Source organism: Schistosoma mansoni, chromosome W (assembly GCF_000237925.1).
Source record: "Schistosoma mansoni strain Puerto Rico chromosome W, complete genome".
Lineage (NCBI taxonomy): Eukaryota > Metazoa > Platyhelminthes > Trematoda > Strigeidida > Schistosomatidae > Schistosoma > Schistosoma mansoni.
The window spans coordinates 15,547,566-15,566,815 of NC_031502.1; the positions used below are offsets into that span (position 1 = coordinate 15,547,566).

At 38.0% G+C, this 19,250-nt stretch overlaps 4 protein-coding genes across 4 annotated transcripts in view; 3 read left to right on the plus strand and 1 right to left on the minus strand.

Annotated features, from left to right (window-relative positions):
- Positions 1–1,234: 1,234 nt before the first annotated feature.
- On the minus strand, positions 1,235–4,111 carry Smp_037190 (arf-related protein 1, arfrp1; the record flags this gene model as incomplete). Its single annotated transcript, XM_018788723.1, has 3 exons — positions 1,235–1,325; positions 2,765–2,865; positions 4,046–4,111. 3 exons carry the CDS (start codon positions 4,109–4,111, stop codon positions 1,235–1,237), a joined length of 258 nt encoding a protein of 85 aa, XP_018654237.1.
- Positions 4,112–11,400: 7,289 nt separating this feature from the next.
- Smp_142200 (hypothetical protein) lies at positions 11,401–11,891 on the plus strand (the record flags this gene model as incomplete). Its single annotated transcript, XM_018788724.1, has 2 exons — positions 11,401–11,461; positions 11,782–11,891. 2 exons carry the CDS (start codon positions 11,401–11,403, stop codon positions 11,889–11,891), a joined length of 171 nt encoding a protein of 56 aa, XP_018654238.1.
- Positions 11,892–13,355: 1,464 nt separating this feature from the next.
- Positions 13,356–19,250, plus strand: part of Smp_142190 (carboxypeptidase N (M14 family)) — a gene marked incomplete at its 3' end in the record, with an annotated part of 21,459 nt that continues 15,564 nt past the window's right edge. The window contains exons 1-3 of the mRNA XM_018788725.1: positions 13,356–13,613; positions 13,647–13,843; positions 13,885–14,118. Of these exons, the coding sequence (XP_018654239.1) occupies positions 13,376–13,613; positions 13,647–13,843; positions 13,885–14,118 (669 nt within the window). The 5' untranslated portion in view covers positions 13,356–13,375. The remainder of the gene's footprint in view (positions 13,614–13,646; positions 13,844–13,884; positions 14,119–19,250) is intronic.
- On the plus strand, positions 18,821–18,967 carry Smp_193530 (putative protease m14 carboxypeptidase; the record flags this gene model as incomplete). Its single annotated transcript, XM_018788726.1, has 1 exon — positions 18,821–18,967. The coding sequence occupies one exon, from the start codon at positions 18,821–18,823 to the stop codon at positions 18,965–18,967; it is 147 nt and encodes a 48-aa protein (XP_018654240.1).

Sequence of the window (19,250 nt, forward strand, 5' to 3'; positions counted from 1 at the left end):
TGTCCTAACCACACCTCACGTTGATGAGCGATGTTGTCTGGTGTGAGAGTTTGCTGGAAAAGAACTAACGACGGCCAAACCAAAACACAGAACCAGTCCATGAAGCCATCAAAGACTTGACTGAGTCATAATAACAGGTGTAGACTACCTGGCTGGGCTCCGCGTGATTATTGCAACCAGTGGTTAGAGACTTTGAGCGACATATTTCAAAATCGTTTGCAATGCCGCAGGTGCCTCCACTCTGTCTTACCACAGCTTGTAAGCTGCTGAATCCCTCATAATTTTTTTATTCCGCTAATTTAAATTTTATTGAGTTGTCGATTCGGTGCCCAATCTCTTCTATTATCACTAACACCGTTACTATTTCTGCCATTCTGGGATTTGGTCTGACAGTTTCATCTCGCTGTGCTAATAGGTTATGGCAACTTGGTGGACCGATGTATGTACGTGCAAAGTTCTATGTTTACTGACTACAAGGCAGTGTTTAAAAACAAAATCCCGTTCGAAACCTCAGAGACAGTGTGTAAGGAGATGAAATATCTCCTATTGTTTTATTGTACAATGTGGAGACTAATTTATTTCAATTCTTGAAGGTTCACTTTTATTTTATTTATTTAAATACATAAACATTAATAAGAGGAGGCACTAAATATTTATGCGCCACACTCCATCATCCGATTTGTGTGAGGTCTGGAATACTGTGCAAAAGCAAGCTAAAGTAATCTAAACAATTTCAAAGGAACGACCAATTTGCTCTTGGACTTGGGCTGGAGTTCATGTTTCATGGTCACAACCAGTACATGTTTTTATTGACCATTAGGCTGGTTGGTACTATGTTGGACAGAGCAAGGACAAACATTTAAGCAGAATAACGTGAATTAAACCCCTGAAGCTTAGTACTTACTCTACTCAAGACAATTAGGAGAACTACGTGTACGATTGGTACCGTTTCTTACTGATGGTTGAATTCAATTACTTCCAATATTAATATGTATTGTTGTCTTTTAGAACCTTATCCCTGGACAATAAGTCAAAGGAAAGATTACAACTACTGAAAGCATCTTGTACAATAAAAGAAAACCCAAGTTAACATACATTTTTTGTTATCTTTTTTATGATACAGATTCACATGCATTTACTATTAAACTTTCCCAAAGATGCTAAATAAAAGTATGTAGTACCGCAAAATTCTTTGACTATTATCTGGACAAACAAATAGTTTTACGAAGACGCATTATGGGATTTCAAGCTGTTTTGGTGGCCTTTGTTTAGCGTTGCCTTTAACCTTATCTGCAATCCACTTGATACTGCTGTTTATTCCATCCCTGTCAAAGTGTAAACACCAAAATGTAGACAGCGTTAATAAAAGTTGGAAGCAAGACGTTCTACAACTAGTTGATCGATTGGTAAGAATTCGGTAGCAAGTAATGATGATTACTCTTAATACTTCAGACAACTAGGTGTAAATGTATCTTTTGACAACACACAACAGGATCATGCTAATAGACTGGTGTTCATCAATCCAGTTACATTCTTTGTTAGTTAAAGTAGATATCTGTCATTTTCTCTTTAATTTCTTAGATTGCTACGTACGTTTTCTGGTTCCTAAAGCTAAAATTATTGGTCTCTAGCTCTTTGTAATTGCAAGGTCACTTCCCTAAGTCCCATCGATTCTTAAAAGAGAACATCATCTCCACTAGTACATTTGACAAGTTGTCACTGTATGCACTTCAAAATATCGAGATAAATTCCATCGTGTCTGTAATTTATGTCTTATTAAAAGTTGCTCATCATTCTACTCACTGATGAAGTTAAGGAGAATATGACAGTAGAAGACCTAAACATTGGAGAATACAGTCCAAAAAAGGATGAAGTATAGGAATCAGAAGTGCAACATAGTGTTGGAGCTTAACACCTGGAGGAAGATAATGAGCAGATGGATCTGCGCCGGTGACTAATCCTGAGCCAAGTCATCTGTCTCCGACTTCCGTTTACTCTTTCCTTAGCTAGGTAGTCTGAATTTACTAATGCAGGTTAGTTTAACAGTCATGAACAAACCCCATGCCTTGGTTCAGCCCCTTCATTTTTTTCAACCAATTCCTACCCTACCATAGTGCTTCGAGGTAGGCATACATAACAGATATCCAAGTCACTTCAGTTGATGAAGATGTGCAGTTTCATCAACCGATTTTACTAACAGAAGAGCAAGTATACCTCGTATCTTGAATTAATTTTTGGGGAGTAAATGGTCACTGACTTTGGAAGAAGTGCTTTCACACCCATCTAATTAGTAATAGGAAGTAGATAACGTATTTCGATACACTGATGAATATATATTATTTGTGATATCCCAATGAGTGGGAAATTGTACTTCTGACTAAATGTAAATAAACGAAAAATTCCGATTAACTTTCTGCCCAGTGCACAATTTACTTGAGACCAACCTTGGCATCGGTATTTCGATGTGCTTTATCATCCTCATAACATATTCGACACTTGAAAGTGAAGAGGTTACTAGCAGTGGTATGGGAAAATCTTCGTCTCTGAAGTATATCTTTCCATGTTCGACACTAAAACACTGTAAGTGTTGTGCGTCTTATCGAACAAAACGAACTTAAAGTCCAAATACGCTCAAGACGTTTCCTCTTGACAGTGCACAACATACCCATATGTCATAAAACATTGACCAACCTGAGAAATAATAGTTTAGGTCGACTGAAATGATTATTTTCAGAAGTCGTCAACAGTTTAACGATTAATTTACCCGTTAAGTGCGCTGACACCATGAAATGTGCATTGACGTTGCCCAACAAGACGCAGGCTATCGTAGAAGACTTTGTTGATTTCAGACAAATGGAATGCACTCTAAAAAATGCGGAATAGACACAAGATCATAGTGTAGGTAGTTGTCAGTTGATTTATAGGGTTGTTTAGATAAAAATTATGGATTTTATTATTTCTATTTTGGGATAAAACAACTTATGTTTTTAAGAACACATGTGCATCAGAAAGTGGCAGATTTAACTAAATTACAACGGTAGTCACCAAAGTATTGTCAGAGTTGTAACATATACCCAGTGCGATTTTTCGAAGATTGCGACTCCTCTACCATGACAACTCAATGCTCATTGACCATCGTGAGAACGATGAGTTGTAAAATAAAGAGCTTTGAGGAAGACTACGAGACGATGGCTTGTAACGAAGCATACAACAGATTACCACTAGACACTTAGGTTCACTAAACAACTGGAAGGAAGTGATAGGAGGCCCTGACAAAGGATTTAGCACGGAAGATGAATTGGAAACTCCACTATGAAGCAGCTCTCGAACTAACGTTTCTGCAACAGTTTATATGAAGGATAGACAGTTAAGGATTTTTCTAGAGATACCTTGGTGTTCGTAAGTCACATTAAGGATCAATGATGTTTACTTTGAAAAGCTTTTCCTGACCATTCTGAGTGTTACGGTGCTTGGTTAGTTTTCTAATATGTGTATCCGCCATGGAGAAATTCTCCACCTTTTAAGAATACGTAAATTTATCCCGAATATTTTGTATATGACAATTTCCAAGACCGGTCATTTATGCATCTGTGATTGTGTAGGTAGGAGGAAATAAGACTGATCTTTTGTTATTTCCCTGTACTCATATCATACCTAAACGAACTGAACAAAAAACGTTCAAGATATTTGGGTGGTCATCTATCGCTTTGTTAATTTCTCCTCTTAGTCTATCGATGTGTTGTGACGGACTAATGTACAATCTTTTTAGGTCCTAAGTTGTCGATGCCTCACTGAGTTATGCTATTGTCTGCAGCATTAGTCTTATTGACATTATGTTGGGGTAACTAAATAAGTATATTTATATTAAATGTTGTACGACAGGTTCTGTAATATCCAATTATACTATATAGTAGAGAGATCCGTGCATGCATACGTTGACACAGTTGCGTTACAAATGACCAGTTTTGCCAAAGTCGTGGAGGCACGGATCGGTACATGAGTTGAATCCATCACAAAAGTCAAATAATATATTTGATCTCCTTACCTGCACATCTTGCTTGTTAGCTAGAACCAGTAACGGTACACCTTCCAGTACAGGGTTTCTTACCATCTTATCTAACACTAATAATTACAAGAGGGACTTACCAAATGCATCTTTTGATTCATCAAAACGATCACTATCTGCAGAATCAACGACATAAATAACACCGTTTGATTCAGCGTAGTACTAAGCAAAACTAGTGAGGATCGGATATTAAACTAACCTTATCCCACAAGGACTGAAGCTCTTCTTGACCTCCAAGATCCCAAAATTTAAGCCGGATCCCGTCAACCTCAATGTAACCGACTTAAAATTAAGGAAGAACGGTGAACCTACTATTTAGACCAACGGTAGTAGTGATTTTCTGAATTGGGATAGATTTATAATTCGGAACAAAATTTATTTTAGCTTGTTCTAAATAGGTCTAGACTTGTCAATCATATGTAACCAAAACTACTGTTTTTCCAGCGCCATCCAAACCTAGTATGAGGACAGAAAACTCATCCCTTTGTGATATATATTGCCACAAACCCCGCAGTAATGTGTACATTACTAGTGTGAAACCCGAATGGTGGTCAGTGCCAATTCACTTTCCAGGTTGTCCTAAAAAAGTGGGGGGTCGGCAATAATACTTAACCTAACATAAAAAAACAAAGGAATAAAAAGAGACCAACATAATATTTGTTGTAGTTAACATACAGGCCTCTTGATTTTTTTTGCTTCCTCAAATAACATGTGCGGGATTCTCTATACATTGAAGGGACCAACTACTACATCGTTAGTATTCAACAACGTAACCAATCTTACTGGGTTGGTGGTAATATGACAGTTAGTTAATGGAAATGTTTAGAAGACATGTAAATCGGATAGTTCAGAAGTGTATGATGATAGACGAAAATGCAACCTTAGTAGAAAATAGTCAAATGGATGAATAGTGGTCACGTGGTGGTTTTATGTCATCTAAATTTTGAAGACCAAATACTATCTTAACAGGGGAAATACCAACTTTAAGAGGAAATTTAATGTTTTGATACTGCATCAACTGCAGTGCATGGTGCGAAATGACCACAAATGCACATAACCAACAGTCCCTGGGTGTGTGTGAAAGGATTCTTAGAAGAGCTGAACGTACCAATGAATTAATATACTCAATAGTCATTTACGTTTTCATACAATAATTAGGAGGCGCATCAAAATTCTGAAACCCACTGGAACCGATGATTCGGATGAGCTGACAACAGCTTTTTGACAGTGCACATTGTAGTGATAAAAAGATTTGTATATCCACACATTGATTGCACATAAGAGTATTAATTCAATTATGTTGTGGTGATATTTATATTTGCAACTAGGTTAAATGCTTGGAATCCACCTTGGGATGAATTCCTACATGAGTTGCGGACAGGATTATAACTTTCAAAAAACGTAAATAACAACAACCAGTTGACCACACAACAACTGAACCAAGAATAACTCCACTCAAAACCCGTCTCTCCTTACTAAATACTGACTATATTCACACCATACGCGTCACTGAATTTCAATGTTCAATGACAGTATTAAATTCAAATGGTTCTCGACTAAATAGGAGAAGCTCTCGTTTAACGGGCTTCCGTACCTAGTAGCAGTGAATCACCGATGCCTCCAGATAAGAACCTAGGCGTATTTGAAGATAAAAGAGAAGAAATAGTAAATTTTTAGCGAGATGCTGACCTTAGTCCTTAAGAATATGTCAAGTTTCCTCTGAAAGGACTCTAGCATTTGACCGCTCTTAACGAGTAGAAGGTGTGCCTACAGACCGTTCTGCTGTGTTGTGTCTTCAGTTTCTGGGTACCATCCCTAGGCTTTGTGCTGGGACTAAGCTTAAGTAGGTGTTTAAGGGAATGCCCAGAGGTGTCTAGGATGCTGTGAGTCATTAGATCACCTCTGAGGCGCTTGCAATCGGATGGGCAAAGGTTCAGTGAATGGAGGTGCTCTTCGTAAGACTTGAATTTGAGTCCCAGAAGTGATTTAGTTGCAATGTGTTCTTACCCTTTTAGGGAGGAAACACTATGTTCCCATACTCTAAATGAGGTCGAAAAAACTGTTGAAGATTATGTGGGAAGTTCTTCCTTTGAAATGGCTAAAAATGCATTTCAACGTCACCAGTGCAAGGTCTGCTTGGAAGGCATTTTCGTCGCAGTTAGCATAAGACTTCAGAACGTAGGGTACCAACACTCCTAGTTCTTTTTCAACCTGGGATACCTCTAGAAGGGAGTTACCTAAGTCTTATTCGTAGTCTGCAGCATATCTCGGGTGGACTACTTTACACTTTGAAGCGTTGAAGATAAGCCCGTTGTTGTCTGTCCAACTTCGAAGTCGAGTCGGATTCTCTTGAAGTGCCAGTTCATCCTCTTGTTCGCAAACTTCTCTCCAGAGTTTCACATCATCAACGAAAAGTAGCAAATCTGGTAACGCCTGTTGTGGCAGATCGTTTACATAAATTAAGAAGAGGAGAGGTCCTAGTACTGAACCCCGGGGGACCCCACTAGGACGTTCCATAGTGATGTTAACCGTGATCTTAAAAAGTCGATTATTTAGATATGAAGTAAGCCGATCAGTTAATGGTGATTTGACACCTAATCGTTTGAGCTTATTGATAAGAAATATATGACTGACCCTATCAGAAGCTTTTGAGAAGTCAATGTATATGACGTCAACCTTCCCCTTGAGATTAAGGATGGTTTTCCATTTTTCCACCGTGGTCAGCAGGTTGGTTATACAATAGTAACCCTTTCAGAGACTGTGCCGTTTGGGCGAAAAGAAGCTTACGGATAATAAGTAGTCACGTAGACCGTCGCACACCAGGAACCCCATAATTTTTGAGGGTATTGAAGGAAGTGCTGCCGGACTGTAGCTTGAAGGTTCGTTGTGTCGACCCCCTTTGGAAATCGGTGTAATGTGAACCAGCTTCTAATTTTCTGGTAACGTACGTCTGCTTAGCAAATGTGTGAACATCACGCTAAGCGGTGTTGTCAAGATTGAAGCTGCTTCTTCTTGACATATATATTTATCATCATAATGATGAACTAGACACCCAAGCTTTTGAAGATTTCGACTCTTACACCCCTCACCTTTCAACTGATAACTTTCTGGCCCAATAATATTGGAGCTTGGTTCTTCCACTGAGAAGCTGACTTTCACGAGTATGGCACGACGGACCCACGTTTATACTTCCTCGAATCAGTGTAAACTCTTCCACATGGTTTTAACAGTCATGTTACAACTAGTATGTTTATCAGTGTTGCTTATCAACTTCACAACACTTCAAAAAACGCCATCCTTAAACGTGGATATCTAACCGATTAACAGAGTTTAGATCAGCTTTCCCACAATATCGAATTGCAACACGGCTCAGTAACAAATATGCTGATAAGTATGAGTGAGATCATTGGTCAACGAACTTTCGAAGAAGGTTTCCTCAGAAAACTCCCCTTATCTAAGATCCCCCAACAGGCCATATCGGTTCTTGTCTCATTACAAAATAACGCCATTTATGAAGTGATTGCATCTGCTCATCGGACTCTGGAGGTCACCAGAACCCATAGCACAAAGGCTTTTCTGAATAATAAAAGCCTCAAACAATTCAAAGCAACATTGAAGATCTATGAATTACTATCGTTCGTTACCTTGATGTTTACCATAACTGCGGATACTCCAAAATTCTCGGGAGAGTCGCATACAGAAAAGGTCTGACTCTGGCTCATGAGAAGCAGATAACCATGATTGGTGTTAGTATCTCAACGCCTCGGTAAATCGTCTAGAAATCGCAGGAAATCCCTCAGTACCCTCAATCTCGGACATTCCGGCACTCGTTAACGTCACTGTTGCCAGTAGAACTAGCCATCTTCTATACGTCACAGATGTACCTTGTTTACGAATGAGTCAAAAAACATAGTATTACTAAAAACATCGGAAAATGTCAGGTCAGAACCGACTGCTTGGGCTTTCCTCAGGACACTATTGACACTCAGGGTATTCTTCCCCGTAAAACAAAGAAGCGGCCATTCTGGATTATCCAGAGCCGACCACATTCGAGCAAGTGCATACGTTCAGCGGTCTGGGGAATGTTTGTCGATGGTTTTTACCGATTCGCGCATCTCTCATGAGATCATTAACAGATCAACTTATCGGAAATGCGGAAATCATCCATTCGGAGGACAACGCAAAACAGCCTGGTTCGTAATTGAGGAAGTCACCGCATAATCAACTATGCTCTCACACCAGGATATCGGAGTATCAATTATCATCACCACAGATGCATCCGACTCGGCAACCGGAGTCTTACGACAATGGGTGACCAGCAATTGTCGACCTTTGGGATTCTCTTCCAGTCAGATGCAAGACATCGAATCAAAGTACTCCAATTTCGGCAGGCAATTCCTAGTGGCATGTTGTGTTGTACGGCACATTCAACGCTCCGTGGATGACCGAGAATCTACTCTGTTCACCGGCCATGAACCTCTCGCCATATCCCTAACCCCGTCTTCAGACAGGTGGTCTCTTCGAGAGTCTGGACAAGTAGATAACGTCTCTCTATTCACTTCAGACGTACAACATATTTATGGGGAAAACAACTTAGTTGCATCCCCTTTTCTCTTATAGTTCCTTTGTACATTTTCCAAGGATTCGACCTTCTTAAATTCTCCCAGCCTCAATAAGAAGACACTGGTCTTTGATAACCCGGAAAATATGAACCAAACAGATAGAAACAGGTAAGGAAACTTTAGTGCGCAACACATCTACAGGTTGAGGGTCGTCCAACCATGCCAAAACATTATCGACGCCACACCTTCAACAGGTTGCACAAACTGGACAGAAACAACACAAAAACGATAATTTTATCGCATGCTCGTCGCCCGTTAAAACCTGTGTCTCAGTACTTGAAAGTAATTGCTATAGTTGCTGAGTTCACAGACACCGTAATATTGCAGTACATCGGCAGTATTATGGGTTCGTGTTAGTTCACCCCTGTTCGCGGTTCTGATACGTCTGCCCAAGGCGAAAAAAATACAAACCAGCAGAACTGTTGAAAGAGGAGCATAGGACAGCTTCAGGAACAACCATATCAATACCCAACAGTATATTCAGATCTTTAGGGACAAGCCCAACCAAACACGCGGCTATTGAAGCCACAACTCTAGCTCATACACCAATGAAGTTACCAAATGTCTCTAATACCCCCACTAACGAACGTTTGTTGGGCATTTGGGAGGGAAATAGCGATAACTTAGATCATAGAACGCTAAAAATTGAGGACGAAGAAATTAATCAAAACTCTCTGAATTTGTTTATTGTCTCAGTGTTTTAGGGTAGCTTATCGGAAAATATGGTAGCCTTTGGTAAAGGGCTGTGGGATAGAAACTGTGAGGCGCTGTGAAAGCACACATGTCAGCCGAAACATGCCGCTTGCATAAGGGCCAAAACGTGGAGAAGGCTACCACCCCCCTATTCAGAGTGATTCGGATTTAGCACACGTTACAGAAAAAATTCTAGTGGCATCTTAGAGATCATCGGCCAAGTTTTCCTTTCAAGTCCTAGGTAGACCTGAAAAACCATGGGCCGTAAGATATGCCACTATAGGATCAGCCAACACCCAAGAACCAATAAGCAAGGTGGTTTGCGGAGTGCCAGAGCTAGTGTGTTGCAGTCAGGATGGAGCTCACGAACACATTGTGCAATAGTAACGTTGGCTATCACGTAGAGTAAGTCTTTAAACCACTACGACATTTAGTGTGTCCAGGCCTCCTCGTTTGTTACACCTCACGACCTGCAAGTCTGTACATCTGATGACTGTGGACCTTAGAAACCAAGAGGACATAAGTGATGCCCTTCAGGCTTGACAAAGCTCTAAAAATGACCTGTAAAGTCGCATCAAACGTTGTGAAAGTCTACCTAGATCGGTAAAACAACGGCGGAAAATCCTAATAGAATACCCCTTGATATCAGTTGACCTTGATCAGTAATCAGCTGTGTAGAACACGGAGACCACAGTCCCGCTAATAGAACATGCTATGCAGACGAAAAACTAACAACGGCCACTTCACACGGAATCGGCCGACACATTCCAGACAACAGCTCGCTTAAAAACCAGAAGACAGATGCTGTAGTGGGGGAACACCAAGCAATGAGACAAACCATTAGATGCCTCTACAGCAATGCAAGAGGATTAAGAAGTAAACTGGGGGCAAACAGAAAACTGTGCGTTTATTTAGACGTGAAGATTAAAGTCCTAGTGAAACGTGGCTATCGCCCAACATCATGGACGAAGACTTGACACTTTTCAGATACAATGGGGTATACGAAACAGGAAGTACAGTGACGACATACAGTAATATTCACTCCGGAACCGAAACACCACACATTACCGAATTAACCGGAGTGGCAGAATCATCCTGGTGTTGTTTAAATGTGAGCGGCACAAAGTACTTGATCAGAGGAATATACCGGGCCCCTACAGATTCTAACACCAAAAAGGATGGTATATTACAGACGGCACTAAAACTGTGATACTTAGGCTTCAACCAAATACTTCTAGCTGCAGACTCCATTATCTCACTCCTTAATCTCAGTAAGTAGGTTATAACACCTTCGGGGTGGTTTTACAAGCGACTTGCCACAGCGATTGGAAATTCAGGACTGACTGGGCATGTGGGTGGCGTCGGAAGGTGGGACAGGGATGAAAAAACGCCCAAACTTAGGCTACTTACTGACAAATGGCCAGCTTCTACTTGAGGATGCCCATGTGCAAGCATTATTAGGGTGTAGCGACCATGGTACAGTCATGTTGGACGCGGTCACAAACGAAACAATTAGGAGGGACGAGGACGCTCCGTAACCTGATTATACCAAGTCAGATTACAAAACGATGAGGGAGCATCTTCGACACGCGCCACGGACAAAAGAGCAGTGGGAGCTGACAGTGAATACCCACTGGGAGATAGTGAGGGATGTCATTACGAATGAGATCATGCACAATTTATCCCAGGGTAAGCACGCCCCGGGAAACATGAGTTAAGCTAGGCATGAAAAGCCTTGTACAAATCAAACGGAGTGTCTGACACAAGTGAAAAATCCTCTTTGAATGATCGGACTGATTCTCCCACTTGACATTGGGAAACGGATACAACTCTAGAGTTCGCAGTGATAAATGTTTCCACACCGAGCTAGCAGCCACAATGCAAGCTAGCCTCCAAGAAGACGAAAATAGACTACTCTCTAATCTTCATAGGGGAGATAGAAAGAATTTATTCTGTTACAGACCAGTCGCATTACTGCCAATACTGTTACAGGCAATTGAAGGACTGACCAACAAAAACATGGTGCAATATATGGATAAAAGCAACGTTCCCTATGAAGTCAAACATGGGTTCGGAAAAGGTAGGTCCTATGTCTCCAATATATTCATAAAATTGGAAAGCTGGGGGAACTGATGGGATCATAGGATACCAGTTGATGTAGTATTCCTTGACTTTTCAAAATCCTTAGAAACAGTACCTCACGTACTCCTTATAGCAAATGTTGCAAAGATGATTTTCACTGACCCACTTTTATCCTGGCTCCGAAACTACCTAGAGAACAGGACTTTTCGTTCCAGAATAAACAGAGTGCATGGAAATTGGAGGATTTAACATCAGGAATTTCACAAGGAAAAATCTTAGACCCACTTTTGCTCTTCATCTTTGTTATTGACCATTTAGATGAAATTAGCAAAAGACACAAAACCTCGGGGTCCATGGAAAGTAAAAAGGACTCAAGTGAGCTACAAAAGGTCCTTACAATAATAGAGAGACACTTGGTTGAAAATTAACATGTCGAACTCTCATGTCATAAACGTCCTGCCCCATAAGACACAAACTAATTACACCCTCTATAGCAATCCTCTCTCAACTATCTTCAAGGGGCATGATCTTGGACTTGTAACCGCGGAGAGCTCAGACACCAGCTCAAACTATATAGGGGACGCAGCTAAGGCAAACTCAACCCTCCACTTCGTGCGTCGATAACACTGTTTAAAACGTACACACGACCCCATCTTGAATTCCACAATGTTATTGAGCTACCCATTTCCAAAGGGGACATTATTCTTTTACACTAAGTACATGGATAGATCACGAAGTGGGTGATGGGTCTAAAACACAAATCCGACGACGATAGACTCCAACACTTGGAATTATTCTCACTGAGCCACAGCAGAATAAGAGGTGATATGACATATAACATACTAAGTACGTCATGTCACAACACAAGCATCCTACCAGAAAATCACTACTACGCTCTTGAAGCCAACCCCTAAATAGTTGCAAATAAGAAAAAAATTTAGGTACGTTGCCTTTCTTTCTGACCAAGAGTTGTCCTCAATTTGAATGCTCTCTCAGTCGGAGATCACGGTCCCTTGAGTAAATTGCTCCCAAAAGAGACTTGATAAACACGTACTCAATCACGGATCGCCATCTTTCGCTTGAACCAGCTGCGTCCGATGCATGTCCTATGATTTACCCACTCTTATCATTATTGAATGTCAGTGACTAATTCCTATCGCACTTATTATCACTCGCGTTTCCCCTGTTATCTTTACAATTCGATATTCTCGCAGTGTCTACGTAACCAGTCGATCAACTTATTTATTTATTTGAAGCAACGGCGTTCTCTTAGCACTCGAATTATCGCCTTGTTATTTTGCATGTTGCAACCAGTCAATTTTCTGATTAGTAATATGATAGCTTCTGATATCCAGAAACCATATTGGCCTGGGACGGATGAACCCACTCGAATTACAGAATATACGAATTCAAAAACAGCTATCAAACTGACTATAATTAGTTCAGTCGATTGGGTGGACTATCACCCATCGGAAATAGCGAAATACCTGGAAGCCTACTGAAGCAACAAGAGGTGAGTTCAAATAAATCAATCGGTTTGCATGTAACATGCTTAAAACTCTATGTTGTCAACTCGGGGTTTCGATTATCAGATTGTCCTAATCTCATGCCCATTTTTTCTCTAATTGTCGTCAATAGCTTTGGTCATTAAATATGAGTACATTCTATGTGCTTAATAAGTTGTCAGCTCATTTTTTCTATTGTTCTTTTCTCTTCCAGATAATTTCACTAATTTCTCCTAACATTCACCCAATACACAAGGTACATTAAGACTAGACACAAACTTACCAAATGCTAAATATTACATGTACAAGTTGGTGACGAAGATATTGGATATTGGATCTGTTGATTTCTTTGTTTAACGATTTCAGTTTTGTAAATATATATTTCAGCGAGTTTATGAAGACCGTAGATGTACTGTCTTTTCGGATTATTTTTTGTCCATACAGTCTTGAGCTCTACTATTTCTATTTCATGGCAGAATCACCACTCACAAGCAGACATTGAACGTATAGTCGGAAGAGTTGTTGAGAGATGCCCTGATATTTCTTATGCTTACTATTTAACAACAGGTCGAACTACTACAACACAAAATGGAAACAGACTGTTTGTGATAGCTTTTGGGAGGCATGCTAACGCTTCTGAGAGAGGTACTGTTTACATTTAAAACATAAATGGTGTAGGTATACCAGAGTTTAAGTATATTGCAAACATGCATGGAGACGAAGTTGTTGGAAGAGAACTGTTAATACGGTTGGCCGTCTACCTGTGTGATGAGTTTATCTCACAAAATGCATTCATTCACAGACTAGTTAACCGAACGAGGATCCATATTTTACCGTCAATGAACCCGGACGGTTGGGAAATCGCCGCATCTAACGTAACAATATGTTGTTGGACTATATATTGTTTTTAATATAGAAAGATTTTCACGAATTCGGAAGAGGCAATTCAAAGAGAGTGGACCTTAACAGGGACTTTCCAGACTTGGCGAAAAAGTTTTATCGCAATCTACGTAATGGTGGACCCTTAGACCATTTACAACCTGATGAAATCGATGTGGAGAAGGTAAACTTAGATGATGTAAAAATGGAATTTCTATGCGTCCAGATTTTCAAAAGTCTTTCAGACTTTTTAGATAGGGTTTTATACTACGTAGCGATATAACAACCTTACTAAATGTTAACAGAAGTCGAGATGCGTGTCTCCACCGAGACAGTCAAATGTAATGTCCAGCTTAAACACACCGAATTGTTAGATGATCTGACCAAATGGTTTACTAGTGCTACGCAATTTTAAGAAGTCCGTGTTATTCTCGAACACGAAAATCTCCGGAATTTTTAAGAGTGTACTTGTGAAAGGCGCTGTTACCAAGTATTGATGCTTAGGGTTCCATCTGACGACTTAATGTAAACGTTCTTTGACTAATAGTTAGTTCACATATTGTACTCTATTTTTCTTGCTGCTATAATTTAAATGTTCCGAAAGACAAAGATTATAAGCCCATTCGAAATCTCAAACAATCCTTAATTATTTTGAGAATGCAATCGGGCCATCTGTGGTTCGTCCAAGTGATATTAGAAATAAATTTATTTTGGTTAGCTTGTTGTAATTCAAGAGATAAAACATCAGGCATTATATTAATCGCAGTGTTTTAAGATTTCTAGGAAATCCTGTCGGTTTTTTAAACAGGATCTAGTTGTTTGTATTCAGTAATTTATTTTAAGGTTGAGAATTCTGTTGACATCGTAAGTAGCCCAGTTTCTAGTCCTCTGTACGAAGCGGAGCACTGGATTCAAATATATTCACCTCAATGTTGCTAGGGGAATCCATAAACATGAGTTTAGCTGAGATCACCAGGATTTTTAGTAAAGAACGAATGCTTTACTGCACATTATTCATTTGGACATTTGTTGCTTCTCCCTAAGTGTTTAAATAATTAGCAAACTTTAGTAATTGTCAAGTCAAGGACTTCTTTTGAAACGTCGTAATTAAAATTCACCAACTTTTCTTCCATGAGAAGTAATGATATTTCATTCACTCTCTAAATACTAAGTGGAACGCGTACTGTAATTTAATATTTTATCAGAAAAGCATGTTGACGTGTGACAAATATAAAGAGGCCTTTTAGTAATATTTTTTATTTATAAATCACTAACCTTGCGGAATATTACCGACATCATTCATAACTTGATGAGATATCTAGTGGATTAGTTTAATAAGTGATTACTATTTCCATCTTTCTAAATCTGACTGCTAGGACGTTTGGCAATATTTACACACATATCACACTTATTTAATCAATTTCATTTTATAAATAGTCAAATAACGAAGTACACCTTTTCGGCAATCTCATTTTAAAATATGAATGCAGTTATTTGAATAACATTCACTTTTGGTTTTGCTAAAAGCTTTTGAAAATAAATAAAAATTGCCGAACCAATAAATATGGAATCAATCCTCCTAAAGTTCACATTTCTCAAGAGCTTAAGTAATTACATGTCATTGGGATTCCCCAAATCTACTTATCATCTGACCATTACAAATTATGGGGTTCAGTCAGTTGTATGAGCGTTTTAATCTACGATTTAAGGGTGCTAACCAGTCTTTAACCATTCGCTTAAAGTTGTCTTGAAATATACTGTTAATTGAAGTTGATTTTAAGGACCTAATCCTATTTTCTACTGACGCAGTGCAAATATGATTTCGAGCTGACTTATGTATTTCAAAACCCATCAGCGATAATCAAAGTAGACCATCTATATTAGGGGTCTTATAGCGAGGAATCCACTGGTTTGCTCTACTAAGCCGTGTTTCACTGTTTGAAATCCCTTATCATAAGAAAGTGAGGATGAACTCTTTTGTGTGAAACTGAATGATATATGTTTTACCACTGACTGAATAAAAACGACATGGATACCATAAGATTTCACATATTATGTTTACTTCTCAAAGTGGTCAGTAATTCACACAAACAAAGAGCTTTAATTTGCAGTGAAGTATTTAGCTGGTGCTTACAGTTTTAATTGTTTTTCTGCAACTAATATATCGTGACAGGATCTGATTTTGGATAACTTGAAATTAAATAACCGTCATCATATCATCAATATTCGAAGTACAGCTTAATGCTTGTTCGATACAAATCAGTGGTACTAAAACTTCTACTTTAGCTTAGCAATAATTCATACAACTGGATCTCGGTAATTAGCTTTACATCACAATGCCTATGGTCTACTTAAGCGTGGTTCCAATAGTGAATATTGCCATTACAGCTTTTGGTTTTTTCATAAATGAATTTTGTGCTCAAAAAACTAATGATATGCTGAAATTTTGGCAAAGTAGGTAATTTCAAAGCCCGTCTTTGATTAACAGTATGTTATTATCCAAAATATCATTTAACCTAATGAACGTTTGACTGAAATTGAAATATGGTTCTTTAAAGTATTTGAAGCAAGAGATGAATGTTCTGACCAGTCTTTAACAATGTATGTTACAGAAATAATTTTTTTGTCTGAAATTTATATGAATTGGGTAATCGACAATTAACTACAGCGTCTGTGAATTCTATCGAAAGTGGGTGTTGATGAGTGAGTTATTGAATTCTGCGCATTTAACGTCTTCAAAAAAATTAGATAAAAATCACTCCTGTTTTGTCTCACTGTTCTTTAAACCTGTTGTTTTGCTCATATTAGTTCATAACTTTGTTGATTTACCACTAATATTCAGTGAGCCGATCATGGATGTTGATTTTAATTTACCTGTTGTGTTTGGAATAATTTGAAAACATTAGTCATAATAATTTGTCTGGGTAAATTTGTGGGATAACTTATTTCCAAAATATATTTTCGGAAACGTAGGAAATAGTTTGTTGTTTCAAGCGCATACAAGTGGTTTTACATTTGAGGATATTGAAACCACCAGTCTGAAGTTGTTATTATATATGGATTATGAAACGCTTGACCTTAGCTTAGCTTGTAAAAATGATGCTTTAAATTTTACTTATATAGAATATCCAACGCAAACTCTCTTTCTTGTGTTTCCTCACATATGGGAGGCCTCAGCTAAATTTATATTTTCAAATACTAAAACTTGGACTGCGTTTTGACTTTGTTACGAATCATTAATAAAATATATTCAACATCTTAATTTAAGCATCATAAAAGTGTATGTACAATGAGCTCACTGTTAATAGAAATTGGTTTATTTAATCATGATTTCAAAAGTTTTGTGAGAACAAATCATACTGCACTTATAGTCTTAACCTCCAAGTATTATAAAATTCAGAGAAGTACATTAAAAATAGAGATTTGCATCTATAATTTATCCTGGGTTATAAGTATGTCATGTTATTCAACTGTTTTATGCCAAACATTCTGATCCTAAGTATCAACAGAGTATATCGTAGGAGTTACGAGGCCAAAAACTGGTTTTTCCACTAATTTAAAATCAATATGTATTTCAGATTGTTTTCTGATAAATGAAGAAAAAGACCAAATTCTTTACTCACAAGTTTTAGTTGTTATTCAGACGATTAAACGTCTTCATAATCCCAGAAACTTTTCTATGCTTACTTTAAAATTTAGTGTGACCTGTATGACTTTCGTCCGAAAACGTAGATTTTAGATAGTGTTTCGACTTAGAAGATTTAAGGACAGTCACTTGCTTATATTTATAAATAATTACGTACTTTTCTGTTAAAAGAACAATAAAGTTGAATTATAAACTTAGGATCGATACCATCTTAGTTATTTTGTGAAGTATTTTAGTGTCTCTGTGGATTACTCTGTTTTGGATAAATATACATTATTTGAAACTAATGTAACAGAGAAACCAGAGAACGACACAATAATGTTGCAAAATTAATTATGAAATCCACTTCAAGATTTAATTCATCATGTTCTCCTGCTCATCATTACAGTTAATAATATTTATTTGATTTCTATAATATTTTTAATCAATTTTCAAGGACCTGAATACATTTTAAGTCTCATAATAAGAACAATATATTTCGTGCTTTTTTGTCACCTTCTTTGTGTTTTAAAATAATTGTTATTAATACTAGATAAATTAGAGAATACCACTATGATAGGAGTATATATTTACTATTCTACTGTTTTAAAAATGAATTTGGAAAAGAGAGAATTCTTTACTGAACCACTCTTTCTTGGCTTACATCTCAAAAGTGCTTTCTGTTTGTTTAAAAACACTCTGCTTTTACATCCTGGCAAACACTATGAACTATTTTTAACAGTTTTAGTGTTTGACTTCGAGAGTTCAATTCAACCAAATGCTCTTGTTTAATTAATGATGCCCAATTTAGAAAATTGTATTTTGAACATAATTTTACATTCAACATAAGGATACAACAGTTTGTCGGTTCTTATTTTAAATATGTTTTATAAAGCCTACACTATCAGAAGACAACGTATTTCAGAATTAGAGGCGCCTTTCTTGGACATTTGTTTGTTTTTGTAAATGAGAATGTTCTTTAATTCATACTCGATTTTAATTAATCATCTACTAAGTCTTCACAACGCATGATATAAACACTAGGAATATGTAAACATCACGATTCTTTGGTTACTCGACGGTTGTTATAACGCTTGAAATAGCAAGTAACGTTGACAACACTGATGATTTTTGCACCATCACATCTCAATGCGTAACTGAATATTTTAATCATCAAGAATATTGGCTTTCATTTATTCTGTAAAATTTTTAGCAAATAATATAAGTTATTAATTATTCTTAATTTACAATTATCTTTTCATTTATCAGTTTTTGTTACTGGGAGCTTTTCAATTTCTATTTTTTCATTTAAACGAACTAACTGATCAAGGCGCAAATAGAGACAAGAATGGTAATGGAATGGTTAGACAAAATCAATTTTGTGCTGGGTGCTAATATGCATGGTGGTGATTTGGTTGCAAATTATCCGTTTGATAAGTCAATAACTGGGAATTCTGCCGAATCTATTACACCAGACAACCCTACTTTTGTGTAAGTTTAATCACAGATTTTACTATATATATATAAGCCCTGTCATTTATTCTCTAGGATCGCGTATGTAATACTGAGATAAATTATAGATCAGAGGAGGTTTTGTGGAGAATTTAGTATTTTCACTGTTAAAATCATGAGTGAATTGAAGCTAGACCACAATCGAAAACCTGGAAGCACTGGACGGCCGTTTCGTCCTACTATGGGACTCCTCAGCAGTGCGCATCCACGATCGGTTATGGGCTCTGGTTCGAGACTGGTAGGTCCTGGGTTCGAATCTCGCGAGT